This window comes from Dipodomys ordii, unplaced genomic scaffold (genome assembly GCF_000151885.1).
Source record: "Dipodomys ordii isolate 6190 unplaced genomic scaffold, Dord_2.0 Scaffold42, whole genome shotgun sequence".
Classification (NCBI taxonomy): domain Eukaryota; kingdom Metazoa; phylum Chordata; class Mammalia; order Rodentia; family Heteromyidae; genus Dipodomys; species Dipodomys ordii.
This window is the reverse complement of record NW_012267258.1, coordinates 2,217,436-2,237,155: the sequence shown is the minus strand read 5'-3', so window position 1 is coordinate 2,237,155 and position 19,720 is coordinate 2,217,436. Positions and strand designations below refer to the sequence as shown.

The window sequence follows — 19,720 nt, the reverse complement described above, 5'->3', positions numbered from 1 at the left end:
ATTCGCTTAGATCATATACATCAATGCTATCAGTCCCACTTTCCTTTCCAATTTATTTTCCAGATCGTTCCTTTTCCTCCCCAACCCTCCACCCTATCTCCTTTATTATTTACTCATACATCTAATGTACAAAAGTTGGTGAAAGTACGTGCCTAGTCCTTTTTCGGAAAAAAAAAGGCTATTTTTCCCTCTTCATTTGTTTTATAGAACACCAAAAAGTCTGGGATAAAGAATAAAGACAACTAGCTGGGTGCCAGTGGCTCATGCCTGTTTAATCCTAGCTACTCAGGAGGCTAAGATCTGAGGATCATGGTTTTAAGCCAGCCCAGGCAGGAAAGCCCAAGATATTTATCTCCAATTAACTACCAAAATAAAAGCTAGAAATGGAGCTGTAGTTCAAGTAGTAGAACACTAGCTTTGAGCAAAGAAGCTCAGGGATAGCACCCAGGCCCTGATTTCAAGCCCCAGGACCAAACACAAACAAAACAATCAAAAATCTGGAAGTAGAGCTGTGGCTCAAGTGGTAAAACATCATCCTTGAGCAGGAAAAAGCTGTAATTTCAAGCCCCACGTTCCAAAACAAAGCACAGAAAAAAAAAAAAAAAAGGAAGTAGAGCTATGACTCAGTGGTAGAACACCAAAAAAAAGAGAACTACTAAAAAAGGAAAAAAAAATCCTTAGAAATTCATATTTTACCTAGTTCATAGTACAAACAAGAAAATGGCAAGTAATGCCAACCACTAAATGGAAAGATAATGTTACTAATGAAAAACATCTGAGTAAAGTCTAAATCAGAGCAACTACAGAAATAATTTTAGTGACTTAAGAATAATTTCCAGGGGCAAGGAAGGTGCCTCAGTGGTAGAGTGCTTGCCTTGCATGCATGAGGCCCTGGGTTCGATTCCTTAGCACCACATAAGCAGAAAAAAACAGAAGTGGTGCTGTGGCTCAAGTGGTAGAGTACTAGCCTTAAGCTGAAGAGCTGAGGGACAGCATCCAGGCCCAGAGTTCAAGCCCCATGATCAACAACAACAAAAAAGAATTCCCATTAATCTTTGATTATGGGTAAGTGACCATCAGATTCTTCTTAGGTAACACGAAAGAAAAGCAACTTTAAGACTGAAATATTTCAGTTTTATAGAAAGCCCAAATGTGAAGTCTGCTTTTTCTTTTTGCACAAACCAACTCAGAATGACTTACGAAGTTCATTTCCTTCACTGAGAATTTCCACCCGGCGCACAAGCTGCTCAAACAGATTCCGCAAATTCAGCATTGTAGTATCCATCTTTCTGCCAAGAAATCAAATACACATTAGGGGTCCTGCCTTCTCCCTCTGACAAAAGATGCAGTAACAAACTCGTAGAGTCATCAGTGACCAACATCTGGACTCTTCCATTTTCAGCTACCATTAAGATCCTCAATATAAAAACCAAGTTGGAGGCTAGGGAGTTGGTCAGTGGCAAAGCACTTGCCTAACAAGTATAATGTCTTGGGTTCAATCCCCAGTTCCAAAATTGAAAAGACAAAAAATAAACAGTTAAAACCAAAGTTGGATTGTCGAAGGCTCTCTTGAATACAAGAAGATAATACCTACACCTCCTGCCTATTTCTTTTCCTACCTCGACCCACAATCATCCTGGTGCTGACAAGAAGGCAATTAGGAATGAGCCTGTCAATCAGTTGATTACAAGGTGACTACAAAATGTGGTTCAAGTCAAACCTGATTAGTATAATACTTCTGCTATTTTAATTCTTGTGGACTTTGAAATCTACAATGTAACTTAAAGTGTCTATCTTTAATTTCATTTTTAGCAAATGTCCTGTTGAAACTGCCTTCTAAAAAGCAGGACATGGTCAGCACATTTCCTACCAATGACACAAATGACATCATATCACTGATTAAGTGGGGAAATTGCCAGCTCAGCAACACAAGAATTATTTCTGTAATGCAGGGTGCTGGACTGCTTGCAGACTATGTCTAATAAATTTATACCAAGTACAGGCGAAGGATTATGGTGTACCATATTCTGGCATCAGAGACAATACACCACCTTCACAGTTAGAAGGGCAAAGGAAAAATCATTTATTGGTATGTTCTGTATAGTGAATTTCAGGCTTTGTGCTTCCCCTCAAAGACCTACAGCGATTACATTAAAAATGCAGTTCTATTTCAAATAGACTTTAACTGCAAATATCTTGAGGAAATAAGATCTTCATTTAACAGTTAAAAAAGACATTCATGGGATGTTATGAAAATTATCAAGGAAATGAAATAAACTCAAATTTCACTTGAAAATAAAATGTCTTTAGAAATATCATAAAAAGGACTGTTCCTCTATTTCGCAATCTATCGCTCAACATTCTACTCCTGGTGATTATTTTGTCTTTAAATAAAAATTTCAAAACTCTATTATGAATGGTTTGTGATTTTTGCAATGTTTTTAAGAGTGTACCATAAGTTGTAACAGCAATGAAGAAAAAACGACAAAGGAATACATGAACACAAAGATATTTTCTATTAAATGCTACAAAAATATTCATTTGTACTTGTGACAATTGTAATAGCAAAAACCTTCAATTCCAGCTTGGATACAATATACACCTGATTCTGGGCCAGAAACTAAGATCCTCAAATGGCAATTTATCTGTTCCAAGCAACATAATCATAGCAAGCTGCTAAGCAACCAGACCAACAAAATTTATTACAAAAGTCTTTTTCTAAACTAAGAACAAAATCAAAAGAATAACATTAAAGCTGACAGAAAAAGGGCTGGAAAAGTGTCCTAGTGGTAGAGTGCTTGCCTTGCATGTATGAGACCCTGGGTGTGATTCCTCCGCACCACATAAGCAGAAAAAGCTGGAAGTGGCGCTGTGGCTAGCAGGGGCAGAAAAATGTGTATGATTCCCCATCAGAACCCAGCTCTTAATTTCCCCCCAAAAGTTTTTCTGTCTTAAATAAGACCTGACTCTGTGTGTGTGTATGTGTGTGTGTGTGTGTGTGTGTGTGTGTGTGTGTGTGTCTGTCTGTCTGTCTGTCTGTCTAGCTCTTAATTTTCCCTCTAAAAGTTGTTCTGTCTTAAATAAGACCTGACTGTGTCTGTGTATCTGTGAGGTGAAGAGCTGAGGGACAGCACCCAGGCCCAGAGTCCAGGCCCCATGAACAACCAAACAAAAAACAAAACAAAACAAAAACACTGACAGGAAGAGGTCTGGAAGTCATGGAGAGATACTCATGGACTTAATAAAAATAAGCATACTCAAGTACCACAGGACAGAAGCAGGGAATCATATTCAATAGTTGATTCAGATGACCATAGCTTTTGACTCCCAATAAAAACATAAGGTCCTAATAAGTACTTTTAATCTGAGCATTGATTTCTTTCAACTCATCTGTATATGTGAAATTCTAGAACAGTAGAAAACTTCTGTTCAAGAGTATAGAAATGAGTCAGGTGGCCTGGGAATATGGCTTAGTAGTAGAGTGCTTGCCTAGCATGAATGAAGCCCTGGATTCCATTCCTCGGTACCACGTAAACAGAAAAGGCCAGAAGTGGCACTGCGGCTCAAAGTGGTAGAGTGCCAGCCTTGAGCAAAAAAAGCTCAGGGACAGTACCCAGGCCCTGAGTTCAAGCCCCAGAACGGGCAAAAAAAAAAAGTCAGGTATCAGTGATTCACGTATGTAACCCTAGCTACTCAGAGACCTGGAGGACCTGAGCTAGCAGGAACAGAAAAATCTGTATGATTCCCCATCAGAACCCAGCTCTTAATTTTCCCCCCAAAAGTTTTTCTGTCTTAAATAAGACCTGACTCTGTGTGTGTGTGTGTGTGTGTGTGTGTGTCTGTCTGTCTGTCTGTCTGTCTAGCTCTTAATTTTCCCTCTAAAAGTTGTTCTGTCTTAAATAAGACCTGACTGTGTCTGTGTATCTGTCTGTCACTGGGGTTTTAAACTACGGGCTTCAGTTTGCTAGATAAGTACTCTTATCACTTCAGACATAACTCCATGAACTGACTCTTGATCTCGTGTATGATTTAAGTATTTGTGTCCCTCTAAGATTCCTGTTAAACCTAAATTCCCAATGCAGTAGTACTATGAAGTGATTAGGCCAGGCACTGATGGCTCATGTCTATAACCCTAATTACTTACTCAGGAGGCTGAAATATGAGGATTGAGGTTCCAAGCCAGTCTAGGCACAAAAGCCCATGAGACTTATCTCCAATTAACCACCAAAAATCCAGAAATGAAAGTGTGGCTCAAGACATAGAGCACCAGCTGGAATGAAAAAGCCCTAAGGCCATGAGGCCCTAAATTCAAGAGCCAGTATGGAAACAAAACAAAGCAAGCAAATAAACAAAAAAAGTGATCAGAACATGATCAGAGGTAGAAAGCAGGCCCTTACCAGACAAAGACTGTGCTAGCACCTTTATCTTGGACTTCCCAGACCGTGAAAAATAAGTGTCTCAATTCTAAATTACCTAGGCTAAGATATTTTGTTTTAGCAGCAGGAACAGACTGAAACAGTCACATTTTCTCACATTCCTTCAGTCCATTATTCTTTTCTATGTATATTACTCACTGGAATAAGAGTTGGAGGGCAGCAGGCTCTTGAACACATCAATCTCACTGCTAAGCATGCAGACAACCTACATGGGGACATCTCACCACTACACATACAACAAAGAGCAATCTGCATTGTTCTCCTTGGGTGATGCCTAGTATCATAGCCAGAAGGTGCTTAGTTAAGAACCTCCTCATTCTCTACTGTACACAAAGAGGCAGTCCTTAATTGTGACAGATCAGCATGGTCTCCATCAATTTCTATTTTCTCAATTTCTATTTTCCCCTCATCACCTGATATTTGTGTTCCAGGCAGACTGTAAACTTGAGAGCAGAAATCTTATATTTGGCACTATGTTATACACACAAACATTGAGAATTTAAAACGTAATACAAACAGCTGATAAATGTGAAAGAATACACACACTGCCATTAATACTTCAAAAGGATTGCTTTCTACCTCAACATTACATAATTTAGAGCAGAACAAAAAGAACAGTTAAAGAGGGGTAGGGCAATAGTCCTAAATTAAAGCTTCAATCTCTTATATACTAGTAAAACTGTTGGTAATTACTTAAATTCTGAGGCTCATTTATAAAGTGCAAACAATAATACACTATACTTCACAGAAAATTTTTAAGTTAACATAGAAAAAAACTTTACAATGCATAAATTGACCCTTACTATTAATATATAAGTATTTATATATAAAAAAACTATGCAAAAAAAAAACTATGCTCACACCTGTAATCCCAGCTACTCAGGAGGCTGAGATCTGAGGACTATAGTTCAAAGCCAGCTGGGGCAGGAGAGTGCATGAGATTCTTATCTCCAATTAACCATCAAAAAGCCAGAAGTGGAGCTCATGTGGTAGAACACTAGTCTTGAGCACAAAAGCTCAGAAACAGTGATCAGGCCCTGAGTTCAAGTGCCAGAACTGGCAAAAAGAACACAACAAAACAAAACAGAAAAGAATGAATTTTTGTTTTATTTGTGTCTGATAGTTGTTAATCACATCCCAGAACAATGATTCCAAAATCTAGTATTCTTCCCAGTTTAGGCTCTTTGCACATAGAGATAACAGTAAATTCAGAATTATAACTATTTTCTTAAATAATGCTATATAATTACAAAGAAAATCAGTATTTACTAGGACCTTTGAAGTGATTTGGACACTCAGTTTGACATTTCACATATATTTTTTAATGAATTTGATTAACTTAACTTCTGTATTACAGATACCAACAACTAAGACCCAGAGACTATAAATGACTAATAAATGCGGAGCTCACGTAGTAGGTTGTTTGTTACATACATTCTCGGATGTCTCTCCCAAATCACATTACACAAAGAATGAAGCATATAAAAGTGGTCTATAAATAGAACCTAGACCAAAAACAATCAAAAAGATAACAAAATTTGACCAGGTAAAGAAACTTATGCAAGCTGTTCTAGATAAGGCTTAATGCTATTGAAGTAAACCTCTAATACAGGTTTACTTAGGGTAATCAAAGTGGCAGTAGCAAACTATAATCCTCTTCTCTTTATAGTCTGTGGAACAATATATTTTTATTAACATCCTACAGAAGTGACTCTAAGGAATTATTTATAGGTGACAAAAATATCTTTCTGCATCACTACCCTTGATATCTTAGCCAAATTGTAACTCAAAAAGCTAAAATCTACTCATCCTATTCAATGTCAACTGAGAATGGTTTTAATTTTCCTACTGGGTCACATTTTCACCCTTAAGTTTATTTCCTCTCCCTTTATTATTTAGCTGCATAGCTAGGAGATACACTAATGTGAAAGGAAACAAAAACAAAGTCATCTTGCAGTGCATTGCTTTGCAGCTGTAAAACAGCTGTCACTTTCCACAAAAGGGGCTGCTGCCTTTCGGGAAAGCTGAAACGACCCCCGTGTGTGGCAAGGAAATCAGTTTGTGAGCACTTTAAACAAAAAGGTGCAGAGAATCTCAGCTATTATTGATAGGAGGCCCCAGAAGTGGAGAAGTCACTACATACAGATTCCCAATCTGTGAGTATCCCTAAGGGAGCAATTTGGCAACACCAAGGTAGAGTCTCAGCTTGCCTTGATTGCTTTGAGCCCCCAATTTAATTTCAATCACCCAGAGAAGAAGACAGACAGTTCTTCAGAGTAACAGACTACTGCAGACTGCAGGGTATCCTGGGAGAAGTCTATATACTCTTCTACTTTCTCTTACAAACAACATTATGATGAAAGCTACATATCGGGTTTTTTAGATACGTAAAAGGTGTTAAATATTGTAAAACAAAGCAATAGAAAACGACTTGACTTTTTTATTGAAGTGTTTTAATAAAAAAAAATACCACAAACATTGCTGATCTGGAGAATCCCAAGAAATTAACAATATAGGTTTTCTGCTACCAAGGAAAACCTTTTATTCCCAAAAACAATCTCAATGCTAAGATTCTTTCATACAAGTAGGAAGCATTTCAGAACAATTTTTTTTCCCAAATGTCTGTATCAAATCCAAGTGGCAAGAAGAAAAAATAAGCCGGGAGCCAGTGGCTCTCGCCTATAATCCTAGCTATTCAGGAGGCTGAGATCTGAGGATCTAGGTTCAAAGCCAGCCAGGGCAGGAAAGTTCCTGAGAGACTTATCTCCAATAAACTGCTAGAAAACTGGAAGTGGTGCTGTGGCTCAAGTGGTAGCACGCTCGCCTTGAGCTGAAGAGCACAAGGATAGCACCCAAGCCCAGAGTTCAAGCCCCACGACCGACAGGGGAAAAAAAAGAAAAAAGAAGAAGAAGAAAAAATACTATCGGGCTGGGAAGGTAGCTCAATGGTAGAGCGCTTGCCTTGCATGCCTGAGGCCCTGGGTTCGATTCCTCAGCACCACATAAGCAAAAAGAAAAAATACCATCATGAGATCAAATTTTTGTCTGTTTTTAGAGTGCTAGGGATTGAACTCAGAGCCTTGTAAATGGTAATCAAGTGTTCCACCACTGAGCCACATTCCAGGTTCCCACCCCCTCACCCCCCTCAAAAAAAGCATTGTTCTTGTGAGCAAACTAATGCAGAATGAGTGTACAGAATATCTTCAACCCAACATGAAGAAATGAGAACTGAATAATGATTTTTTTTATAAAATTATTACAAACTCAGCTTATTCATCTTTTTTTCTGTGAATTCTTCTGTCTTAACTGTTTTATTCAAGGTCTAAAATAAGTCTTACCAATTCAATGAAGCCTTCATTTCAATCCACAATGATCTCCCTTATTATCTAAAACACTCACTGAGCAGAAACACTGCCTCATAGTGATAAATTTCTATGTTTAAAAAAAAATAAAGAAAAATCATCATCACTCTAACCAACTGTTATGTGCCTCTATATTTAACCTTTGTCCATGAGCACTCATTTATCAGAGTTGCAATCATAGATTATATATAATTTTGTGCTTTGCTTTTTACTATCATGTCTCCATTAAATTCAAAACAGCTGATGAGCAACTACTGTTTAATCATTCTCTTCTTTTGATATTTAGATTATTCCATTTTTCAGTTACCACCCTGCCTGGAATCTCCTGGATGGCCTCTTTCAAATCTTTATTCATGTCATTTTCTCAGTGAAGTCTTTCCTAACCATCCTTTTACTTTTTTTTTTTTTTTTTGTCGGTCGTGGGGCTTGAACTCTGGGCGTGGGCGCTGTCCTTCAGCTCTTCAGCTCAAGGCGAGCGCTCTACCACTTGAGCTACAGCGCCACTTTCGGTTTTCTGGTGGTTTATTGGAGATAGGAGTCTCACGGTCTTTCCTGCCCGGGCTGGCTTTGAACCGCGATCCTCAGATCTCAGCCTCCTGATTAGCTAGGATTACAGGCGTGAGCCACCAGCACCCGGCCTAACCATCCTTTTAAATTGCAGCCTTTCCTCTCGACACTTCTCAACTTAACTTTGTTCCCCAAAGCACTTATCATTCTGGTATACTTATTTAATTTATTGTCAATGGTGTAAATTCTCAGGAAGCAAAGATTTTTGTCTGTTCTGTTCACTGCTGAGCCTCCGGTGCCTTAACAATGAAGACATTTGTTAGTGATTAAGTACTCACTGAATGAATAACATCAAACAGTATTTTTCTTCAGGTGACCATGCTCCTTACATAAATTTCCAATCAATGTATTTCTTTTCTTCTTCTTTTTTGGTCTGAGACCAAGAACTGAACTTGGTACCTAATGCTTCCACTAATTGACTAGCACTCTACCAACTGAGCCATGCCCCCACCCCATTCAATTAATACATATTAGGGTGTGGAAACTCTTAAGACTCTTCATAAAGACTGCCAAAAAAAACTTTCTAAAAAAGTCATACTAACTGGGCCCAAGGGCACTTGCCTGAAATCCCAGCTAGTCAGGAGTAAGGCAGACAGAAGGAAAGTTCAAGGCCAGCCTGGGGTAAATATCAGAGACCCTGTCTCACCACCGGCCCCTGCTACAAAAAAAACACTATACTATATGGTGTACTCCAACATTTTATAGATTCAGCAGATATCTTTTTAAACTCTGCCACCCCAAACAAACTGCACATTCTTTTTAGGCTAAGTATGATTGCCTTCTACTTAAACTTTAATAGTACCAGTTAGTGTTGAGTAAGAATCCACTGAAATTGTTTAAGAAAAGGGGGACCCGTGACTGACTGAGGGAGTGAGTTTCCAAGTTTGGTGAGAATGCATTGGATGCGCTTATGGAAATGTCCCAGTGAGTCACACACACCCTTGGCTGATGTATACTAATAAAAATCTTTCTTTTTAATCTAAAAATAATAGAGCACCAGTCTTGAGCAAAAAACAAACAAAACTCAGTGACAGCGCCTTAGGACCCTGAGTGCAAGCCCCAGGACCAACACACACACACACAATATAAAAATAAAAGTACCTGTTGGATGATTAAGCAAGCAATAGGATGGTGCCTTCTCAAAACAACTTCACTAATTTTTTTTAAAGTGTTTATCTGACCTATTAAAAAGAATGTCTTTAAATTTTAAGGGCTTTTATCTTCCCACCCACTCCAATTCCCTACACACACCCTTGGCCTACCAAAGAGAGATACTTATGAACTGAAATGGGCGTGAAAGGGTAAAAAAAAAAAAAACAATTAAATAAATACATAAAAGGGTGACTGTTTACTGAGGCTCAGAAACAAGTTGGGAAGGGCAAGATGTCATTCCTTGCCTGGGCCGCCTACCTGAAGAGACCCAGCCCAACCAGGAAGACGGGGCTCACCTTCAGGCCCCCCAAACACCAAGGCTCCTCCCTTTACAAATACCCAGTGCTTCCAAAAGCGGGGTGGGGAGGTCACCCCACCGACAGCGAGTTTAAGTACACACCACTTCTTTTTGGTCAGGGGGGGAATGGGGGTGGGGGGGATGGCTCCGGTCCTGTAAAAGAAGCCACCCCTAAAACACTTCTCACTTCCCACAAGACCCGATGCCAAAATTAAAAACTCAAACAAGCAGACCTGGCCTTCCCAAGCCCCCCCACCTCCCCCTGGCCTGGAAAGCCACAGCCGCGGGACACAGGCGGCCGGCCTTCCCCTCCGACCCCCCCGCGGTGGCCAAAAACTTACCACGGCGGCCGCACGCCCTCCAGCACGTCAATCCGGCGCCTGGTCTCGCAGCCCACCGCGCTCACTCCTCGGGGTGCCGCCAGGTCCCACCTGGGCGGCCAGACACTTCCCGACGCGTCTCACCCAACGGCAGAGCGGCACCGCGCTGCCCGCTCGGGTTTGAAATCCCGCACCGGCCAATCACAGAGAAGTTTATTCCACTCACACCGCCCACTATATAACGCATGCGTCAGACCAAAGGGCGGGGGACAGGAACAAAACTAAGCATGCGCGTTCCGCTGGCGTGAAGCTGAAGGAGGCCATTTTGACTAAGGTCAGTAGTTTTGAGTTTGGATGGATTTTTTTCCTCCTGGTGCCCTTTCCTGAAGCCATTCTGGATGCCATGTTGACTAAGGGCAAATAATTCCTTTTTTTGTTTTTTGTTTTGGCGGGGGTGGGGGGGGGTTCAGTTCTGTCACTTGAACTCAAGGCCTGGGCACTGTTTCTGAGTTTTATTTTGTTTTTTTGCTTAAGGTTAGCGCTCTACCACTTGAGCCGCAGCTCCACGCCTGGGCTTTTTTTTTTTGTTTTTTTTCTTTTGTTTTTTGGTAGTTAATTGGAGATCAGAGTTTCACAGGGCTAGGAATGTTGCTTGGTGGTAGAGTGCTGGCCTAGCATGCATGAAGCCCTGGGTTCGATTCCTCAGTACTACATGAAACAGAAAAAGCCAGAAGTGGCTCTGTGGCTCAAGTGGTAGAGCGCTAGCCTTGAGCACAGAGAGGCTCAGGGACAGTGGCCAGGCCCTGAATTCAAGCCCCTGGAGGCGGGGGGGGGGGGGGGGGGGGGGGGGGGGGGGCGCGTGTAAACATAGGTTCTCCTGTTGGGGCTGGCTTCAAACCTTAATCCTCAAATCTCAGCCCATTGAATAGCTAGGATTACAGGCAAGCTACAGGCTTGAGCCACGGGCACCCAGCCAAATGGTGCTTCTTGAGTGCATATTATTCTAGGCTTCTCTGTTTCCCTGATAGGGAAATAGGGCTCATGGAAGCCATTGACTGAACGTTGCGCATAGCAAAACATGAACAATTCCTGCAGGAGAAAGAACCGCAGTCATTTCAACCATATGTACTGACTATATTATCCATTCAGTCCTGCCTTCATTCGCCTTTCAACTGACACACAAGTATCACTATAAATGGGCCAGTTCATAACAAATACTCAGCTAGGAATCAGAAAAACAACAACAGCAACAGCAACAACTAAAAGGTTTCTTCTTTCCAGTAGCTACAAATGGAGGAGCCAGTTCATCAGGGAAACAAAAATACTAAATGAGAAGTGTTGTAATTCCATTTAATAAAATGCTATTTGGAATTTTACATTGTGCTGGCACAAAGGCTGATATACTTTTTGTAAAAATCTGGACGCAACAGCTGGGAGAGAGTGAGGAAAAGGGTGACATTGTCCAAAAAGAAATGTACTCATTACTTGACTTATGTGACTGTAGCCCCTCTGTATGGCACCTATATAATAACAAGAAAAAGACAAAAAATCTGGACCCATATATTTAATACATTTCATGTCTGAAGCAATTATCAGAGGACTCTGGTCATCTTTACAATATGTAATATACCCTGAACATTTTGGAGTCCCTACTTCATTGAATATACTAGTCAACAATGAGTGACTACTTGTAGTTTGAAAAAATATTGCTTAGAGCATACAAGAAGCAGTGAGATTTAACTGAAAGATCACAGGTTGAGGAGATTATGTTCAAATATATAAAATTTTAGTTAGAGGAGTATGTCTAGATTATTATAACGGGGTGACTATAATTAGTACAAGTGACTATAATTAGTACAAGCAAGTGCTAACAGTAGGTCTTAAATATTCTCACCACAATGTGAAAGAATGCATATATTAATTATCTTGATTCAGTCATTCCACAGTGTATGTATGAATGTATGCATATATGATGTTTCCTTATTTGTGTATTTATACAAGTGTGTGTATATTATATAGAGAGAGACATATATCTATCTAGTGAAACATCATAATGCACTCTATAAATATATTTTTATTTCTTTAGTAAAACAATAGAACACGGATTTTATAACCAGAAAAATATGACTTCATTTTAACAAATAGCAATGAAGAACTGTTATGTGGCAGATATGCCACTTAACCGGCTATATTATCTTGCTGTTGATACTAGGAATTGAACCCAGGGACTGCCAAAAGTCAAGAGCTCCACCACTAATCTATTACCCCTATATTAACCTTATTTCTCTTTTTTCCAGTACTAGGGGTTGAACTTGCTCAGCTTCATGCTGCCTCCAGTCCCCCACCCCCAACTCATGGCTGGCTCTCTACCAGTTGAGCCAGGCCTCTACTTCCAGCTTTTTTCTGGTTAATTGGAAGTAAGAGTCTCAAGGATGTGTCTGCCCAGGTTGACTCCAAACTGAGATTGTTATATAACCATTACCACTTTTTAACTGCTATGTACCTCACTTCCTTCAACTATACATAATAATAATACTATTCCTCTCTTACAAGTTTATTCCCAGATCAATCCAGGTAGTATGTGGTATGATCTTAAAGTATTTGATTTCAAAATGTAATATATATTGTTAGTATTATTAGGAAAGGGATGAAGAAATATAAACTGTATGTATATTGACACAGCTAATCTTCCCAGCCACCTTTCAGGGACAGGAGCATTTGTTGATTGCATTAGCCTGTGCTCTTTAGATATCCATAATACAATAAAATAAGTACTATTCTAGGATAGAGCTATGTGTAAAGTGCCTTAGAAGCACAGACAAAAAAGCAATTAATCCTATCAGGGGAGTAGGAGTGTTACAAAAGCCTAGAGACTGATATCTGAGCTGAGACTTGAAGTGTGAATAGAAATTTAGCAGAGAGAAGTGGATGGCAAATTCCTAGCAATGCAAAGACCATGTGACCTCTGAGGAATGGGGCAAGTATATTTTTTGTAAATACATAAGCACATTGTTGATGGAAAAGACCTAGGACCATGGAGGACATTTATTGCAACTTGCAAGTGACATGGGGACTCAGTAGATGTAATGCCTTTTGGGAGCATTGACCTGAGAAGGGGAGAATAAACTCACAAAAGGAGACTGAGACCAGATCAGATAGAGATTAGCCTTAATCCTGAAATAGAGTCTTTGTCAGAAGAGTGAGGCTTGGACTGACTTGACTGATTTAGAACATACACTAAGATAAGGTCAGGGTAGAATTCTACAACACATACCTAGCATTCAAGAGATCCAAGGAATGTATAGTCCCAATACTGGGAGAGGAAACAAATCCCCAGTGCTGAAAAAAAAAAGAAAAAAAAAGCACAGAAGATGGTATGAATGGTATGGAAAGGAACCCATCTGAAGGTAGAGAAACTTCTGAGCTAGGCCAGTAGCAGTGAGAATGGGGGGTAGGGGGTACAAGTAGAAGATATTTATGAAGCCAGTGAGTAAAATGAAAGTTACCTATTAAATAACAACCTTGCCAGGCACCAGTGGTTCATGCTTATAATCCTAGCTACTCAGGAGGCTGAGATCTGAGGATCACAGTTTGAAAACAGCCAGAGCAGAAAAGTTTATGGGACTCTTATCTCCAATAAACTACCCAAAAAGGCAAACATGGAGCTGTGACTCAAGTAGTAGAGTGCTAGCCTTGAGCAAGACAAAAACAAAAAGCCCTGGGACAGCACCCCACCACCACCATGTGCTGGGTTCACTAAGATGTGCATAAAATAAATTAACTAAATAACTGGACCTTGGGGGCTGGGAAGGTGGCTCAGTGGTAGAGTGCTTGCCTTGCATGCATGAGGCCCTGGGTTTGATTCCTCAGCACCACATAAGCAAAAAGCCAGAAGTGGTGCTGTGGCTCAAGTGGTAGAGCGCTAGCCTTGAGCTGAAGAGCTGAGGGACAGCACCCAAGCCCAGAGTTCAGGCCCCACGACTGGAGCCCAAAAAAAAAAAAAAGAAATAACTGGACCTTGGGATAAGGAACAGAAGGGCCTATCTTTTTTCTTCTTCACACCCCAATCACTTATCTAGTAACTACTGTTACCACCCTAGTCTGGTTCAGTGGTCCAAACACCAGTGAAATTGTGTGCTCCTCCCTTGTGTTCTTCACAGGTTAAAAAAAATCAGTCCTAAGCCAGGTGCCAGTGACTCATACTTGTAATACTAGCTACTCAGGAGACTGAGATCTAAGGATCTCAGTCTAAAACTAGCCCAGGTAGACAAAGTCATGAGACTCTTCAGTTAACCAGCAAAAAGCCAGAAGTGGAAGTGTGACTCAAGTATACAACACCAGCCTTGAGAGAAAAAAAAAGTGAGTACTCAAGGGCCTGAGTTCAACTCCCAGCACACACACACACACACACACACACACACTTCTCATCCTACCTCTTCCTTCTCTAGCTTGCCTCCTTACATATTTTCCTTACATAAGTCTCTCCTTTCCTGCTCTTGCTCAGTCTCTTTACCTGCTCTTCCTCACTCTCAGCCAGGCTCTCAGTAGCACCAAATAATGGTTCCCACCCAGAGCTTTACCTTTGATGTTCAACTGACCCCACTCTTTCTGCCTCCCTGCTGCCTCTTCACCTGGCCAAGTTCTATTCACCCTTCTAGGCACCTTGAATTTTCACTTCTTTCTTCAGGGAGGTCTCTGACACCTGACCTCAGACCTTTGCCATTACCCATGCCTCAGTGCTCCATTTTCCCCCACCCCTCTTTTTTTTTTTCCTTTTTGTGTAGTACTGGGGCTTGAACTTAGGGGCTAGCAATTGTCTCTTAGCTTTTTTGCTCAAGGCTGGCACTCTACCACTTGAGTTGTACACCTCCACTTTTGGCATTTTGGTGGTTAATAGATTTGGAGATAACATTATCCTCTCCAGACTGGCTTCAAACTGTGATCTTCAGATCTCATCCTCCTGAGTAGCTAGGGTTACAGAGCATAATCCGCCTATGTATGTTATCTAATTTTTTTTGTTTTTTTTTCTCGCTTTTCTAGTTACTATCATATGGCCTTTCACATGCCAACTACATTGCTTACTCATCTATAAATGGAAGTCACAATAATTCCTATTTCATTTGGGTTATTCAGAGGAATAAATAAAATACCTTTGTAAAATACTTAGCACAGTTCTGGGCATATAGTAAACACTCTGTAAATACCCTTACTTTCCTTACTAGACTATAAACTTCTGGGGAAGAGATGTACTTCTTAAGCTAGGTATAGTTGGCTCATGCCTGTAATCCTAGCTACCTGGGAGGCTGAGATTATTGGGATCCTGGTTTGAGACCAGTCTGGGAAGAAAAAGGTTGCATGACTCCGTCTACCCTCCTCCTCTACCATACACCCCCCCCCCAAGCCTGTCTGCTCATCAGAAAGTCTGTTCCCCTGAAACCCCAGGCCTACTTCCTCACTGATCATCAAAACCTTTCTCATTTACTTCCATAGGGAGAGCCTTGGTCATGGCATTGGGGAGCAGTTGGCTTTCCCCCAGAGAACTTCACTTTCTGGAGAGCTTTCTAGAGACAAGGCCATTTCAAGTCTAGGATCACTACAGTTGCCCCATTGACAGCCCAGCCCCTGCGTCTCTCTCCCACCTTCTTCCTCATTCCGGAAGCTCTCCTATGCCTCCCTCCCAGCCTTCCTGAAGCCTTCAAGGCTGGGAGGGAGATCAGAATGGATCCTATACTGGCAAAATGAGAAAAGATTAGAGCAATACATTTACTGTCAATGGCAATAAGCCTGCCTGAGCAGGGGAGAAAGAATATTTGATTTCGTGCTCTCTGGAGGGGTCTTGATGGAGGGGAGCACTGGCAGCTGCAGCTGCCCCAGGCCTGATGGAATAGGGAAGGCTGGTCTCAGCCCTAGGCAACTGGGGACCCCGGCATCCCAGCCCGCCTATCTCTGTATCGACCCTATCCTCCACAGTCACCCACGGGGCTCCAGCTCCCTCCTCCTCACCCATCATCTCTCCCTCTCCTCTGCCAAACTTGTTTCCTGAAGCAGTTTTTCTACTTGGTGCAGGGTGATGGAGCAGAAAGAACACACTGCTCTAGGGGCTGGAGAGGCGGCCGCGGTTCTAACTTCACAACTGCTTCTAAACCCTGTAAGTCACTGAGCCTCTCAAAGCCATGGGATAGTGTGGGCAGAAGAGAGCACATGGCATTCGGCATCCTGAGAAGAGGGGGATCAGCTAAGTCACTCACTGTTTTAGTCATTTAACCTGTCACCTTCCACATATTCATCAGCAGAATGGGGGCAAAACAAATATGAGTTATGTGCTCTGGTTGTAGTGAGGACTGAGAAAGGTGTGAATATTAAAGTTCTCAAAAGTACAAAGTAAAAATAAAAAGAAGCCAAGCACTGGTGAATCAGGCCTGTAATCCTAGCTGAAGGCTAGGATCTGAGGATTGAGGTTCAAAACCAGCCTGGGCACAAAAGTCCATGAAACTCTTATGTTCCATTAACCAGTAAAAAGCGAAAAGAAGTGTGGCTCAAGTGGTAGAACACTAGCCTTGAGCAGAGAAAAGTAAGCAAGAGCCCAAGGCCCTGAGTTTAAGCTCCAGTACCAGCACCCACATATACCCAGACACACTAAACAAACAAAGCAATCTGGGAATTTTCCCACCTTACAGTCCAGAGCTGAGAGGAATAAGGATCAACTTGCTTCCAACCAATTCTAAAAGACTTTCTGGAAGATAGATTTTAGAGGCAGCTTCCTGACTCATGCCCACATAGGAATAATGTCCCCTGGGATGATTATTCCTGGATATGGAGTAAGACAACTTCTGCCCAACCTCCAATGCAGACAAGGCACTGGGGAGGAGAAGGTGGAAGGGTCTGTGGAACAGAATGAACATTTATTACCAAGCTGCCATGTCCCAGGCACCATGCAGTGTTTCTGATGTGATATCTGCTCAGTAAAAAGCCTGAATGCAGGGTTTAATTGGCGCAAAGGTTGACTAGCTGGCCCACGGTTACCAGCTGGAAGGAACTGAAGCCAGTTGGCCAGATCCCATCAATCTACATGGCCTCCACTGGAGCAGAGGGGCCAGGCCTCGGTCTCTGACTGTTTACCAGGGATGAGCTGGAGAACTGGGAAGACTATGTTTCTCTTTTTGGTGATAGTAGGGATGGAGCCTTGCCTAGCACACTTCCTGCATGCTAGGCAAGGGCTGTACTAGTAAGCCACACCCCACAACTTCAGATCCTTCAGACCCACTCTAAAAGATGTTTTCTCCTCTATTAAAGAGGATGACTCTCCTCAACTAACAATGCAGGGGATTCTGTAGAAAGTACAATGCTTGGAAGATATACCAATTTATAATGCACTATACTTCCATGTGCTTCTGTTCTGGCTCCAACCTCATTTCTCAGAGCTCCCCTGCCTGGGCTTCTCTTCTGCGTAGATCTCCTTACTTCATTTTTTACCTGAAACATCAGGTCAATTCCGGTTCCCTCTCTTTTACAGATTTTACTGATCCTTTAAGGCGCCCTCATCCATGAAGCCTTCCTTCCTGTCCTGACCCACAGAAGCAATAAGCTGAGATTTTTTTTTTGACCTACTATTCAATATTGAGAGGGAGGGAGAGAGGAGGGTGGGTAGAGAGAGAGAATGCGAGCGCTGTTTCTGGAGTTTGAACTCAGGGTCTGAAACCTGTCCCTTAGCCTTTCAGCTCTACCACTGGAGCCATTGCTCTACTTCCAGCTTTTTGGTAGTTAATTGGAGGTAAGAGTCTCACAGAACCGGGTGCCTGTGGCTCACACCTGTAATCCTGGCTACTCAGGAGGTTGAGCTCTGAGGATCTTAGTTCAGAGCCAGCCCAGGCAAGAAAGTCTGTGAGATTCTTATCTCCAATTAACCACCAGAAAACCAGAAGTGGCATTGTAGCTCAAATGGTAGAGCGCTAGCCTTGAGCTGAAGAGCACAGGAACAGCACCCAGGCCCAGAGTTCAAGACCCATGACCGACAAAAAAAAAAAAAAGAGTCTCACAGGTTTTCCTGCCCAGGATGGCTTCAACCCTCAATCCTCAGATCTCCGCCTCCCGAGTAGCTAGGATTACAGGTGTGAGCACCAGCATCATTCACTTTTTATGAATATGTCATATAGTCCCAATCTGATTATCTGAGGATGCAAACTATATGTCCTATCTCTTTGGAGTCTTAGGGCTTGGATAGAGTCTGATGCATAATGAGTACTTTTTGTGATGATGGTCAACTTGATTATATGAATTTGAAGCAGTGATGGGAATTGTGGTAATGGTGACTGTATTTTATCTCTTGTTGCATAACAAATTACCCCCCAAACTTGGTACCTCAAACCAACACATATTTATTATCTCAGTTTCTGTGGGCTAGGCATTGAACATGGTTCTCTGGCTCAAGGTCTCTCCCAAGGCTGCTACCAAGGTGATAGCAAGGGTTGTAGTCTCATCTGTTGTCTTGACTGGGGGACTATCACATGATAGTCTCACACACACGATCATTGGCAGAATTCAGTTTTCTTTTAAACACTAGGACCTTGCTGAGTGCTGCCCTGAAGTCTCCCTTTGTTCTTTGCCATGTGATCTTCTTCATGGGCAGCTGTGAATATGGCAGCTGGCTTTCCCCAGTAGAAGTGACAAAGTACCCAAATGGAAAACACAACCTTTTTGTAATCTAAGCTTGAAGTTTCATCTCATTATTTCCACTGAATTCTGTCCCCTAGGTATGAGTGATTAAATACAACCCATATTGAAGGGATGGGATAATACAATGGCATAAGTGCTAGGAGACAGAGGTCAGTAGGAGCCACCTTGGAAGCTACATCCTGAATAGTGGTGACAGCTGAGCACTGGTGGCTCATAATCTGCAATACTCTCAGGAGGCTGAGATGTGAGGATCCCAGTTCAAAGTCATCCCAGAGGAAAAAAAAAAACCACAAGACTCTTATTGCCAATTAACCAGCAAAAAGCCAGAAGTGGAGGTATGGTTCAAGTAGGTGTGGCTCAAGTGGTAGAGCTCCAGCCTTGAGCAATAAAACTAAGGGAGAGCCGGGCACTGGTGACTCATGCCTGTAATCCTAGCTACTCAGGAGGTTGAGATCTGAGGATCACAGTTAAAAGCCAGCCCAGACAGGAAAGTCTATGAGACTCTTATCTCCAATAAATGATTTTGAAAACTGGAAGTGGAACTGTGGCACAAGTAGAGTGCTAGCCTTGAGCTGAAGAGCACAGGGACAGTGCCCAGGTCCAGAGTTTAAGCCCCACCACCACCAAAAACAAAACTAAACCAACTAAGGGAGAACATGAGGTTTTGAGTTCAAGCCCCAGTACCAACACACACACACACACACCCCACACACAATGGTGGTGACAATGACAAGGAAGAAGAAAAATGGTGATGGTGGTGGTGGTGACTTGGTGTTTGGAAAAGGGATGGTAGGGTATTTGAGAATGAAAGTATTGGCATCTATATTAGAACTGAACAATGGATCTGAGCAGAAGAATCCAGTGGGCTGAGCCAAATACACAAGACCCACATTTTTTTCGTTGGTCATGGGG

The 19,720-nt window shown here is 41.9% G+C and overlaps 1 protein-coding gene across 1 annotated transcript in view; it reads right to left on the bottom strand.

Annotated features, from left to right (window-relative positions):
- Window positions 1-10,285, bottom strand: part of Racgap1 (Rac GTPase activating protein 1) — a 34,089-nt gene extending 23,804 nt beyond the window's left edge. Inside the window, exons 1-2 of the mRNA XM_013018693.1 lie at window positions 10,157-10,285; window positions 1,201-1,289 (exon numbers count right to left, since the gene is read on the bottom strand). Coding sequence (XP_012874147.1) covers window positions 1,201-1,285 — 85 coding nt within the window. The 5' untranslated portion in view covers window positions 1,286-1,289; window positions 10,157-10,285. The remainder of the gene's footprint in view (window positions 1-1,200; window positions 1,290-10,156) is intronic.
- Between the last annotated feature and the right edge of the window lie 9,435 nt (window positions 10,286-19,720).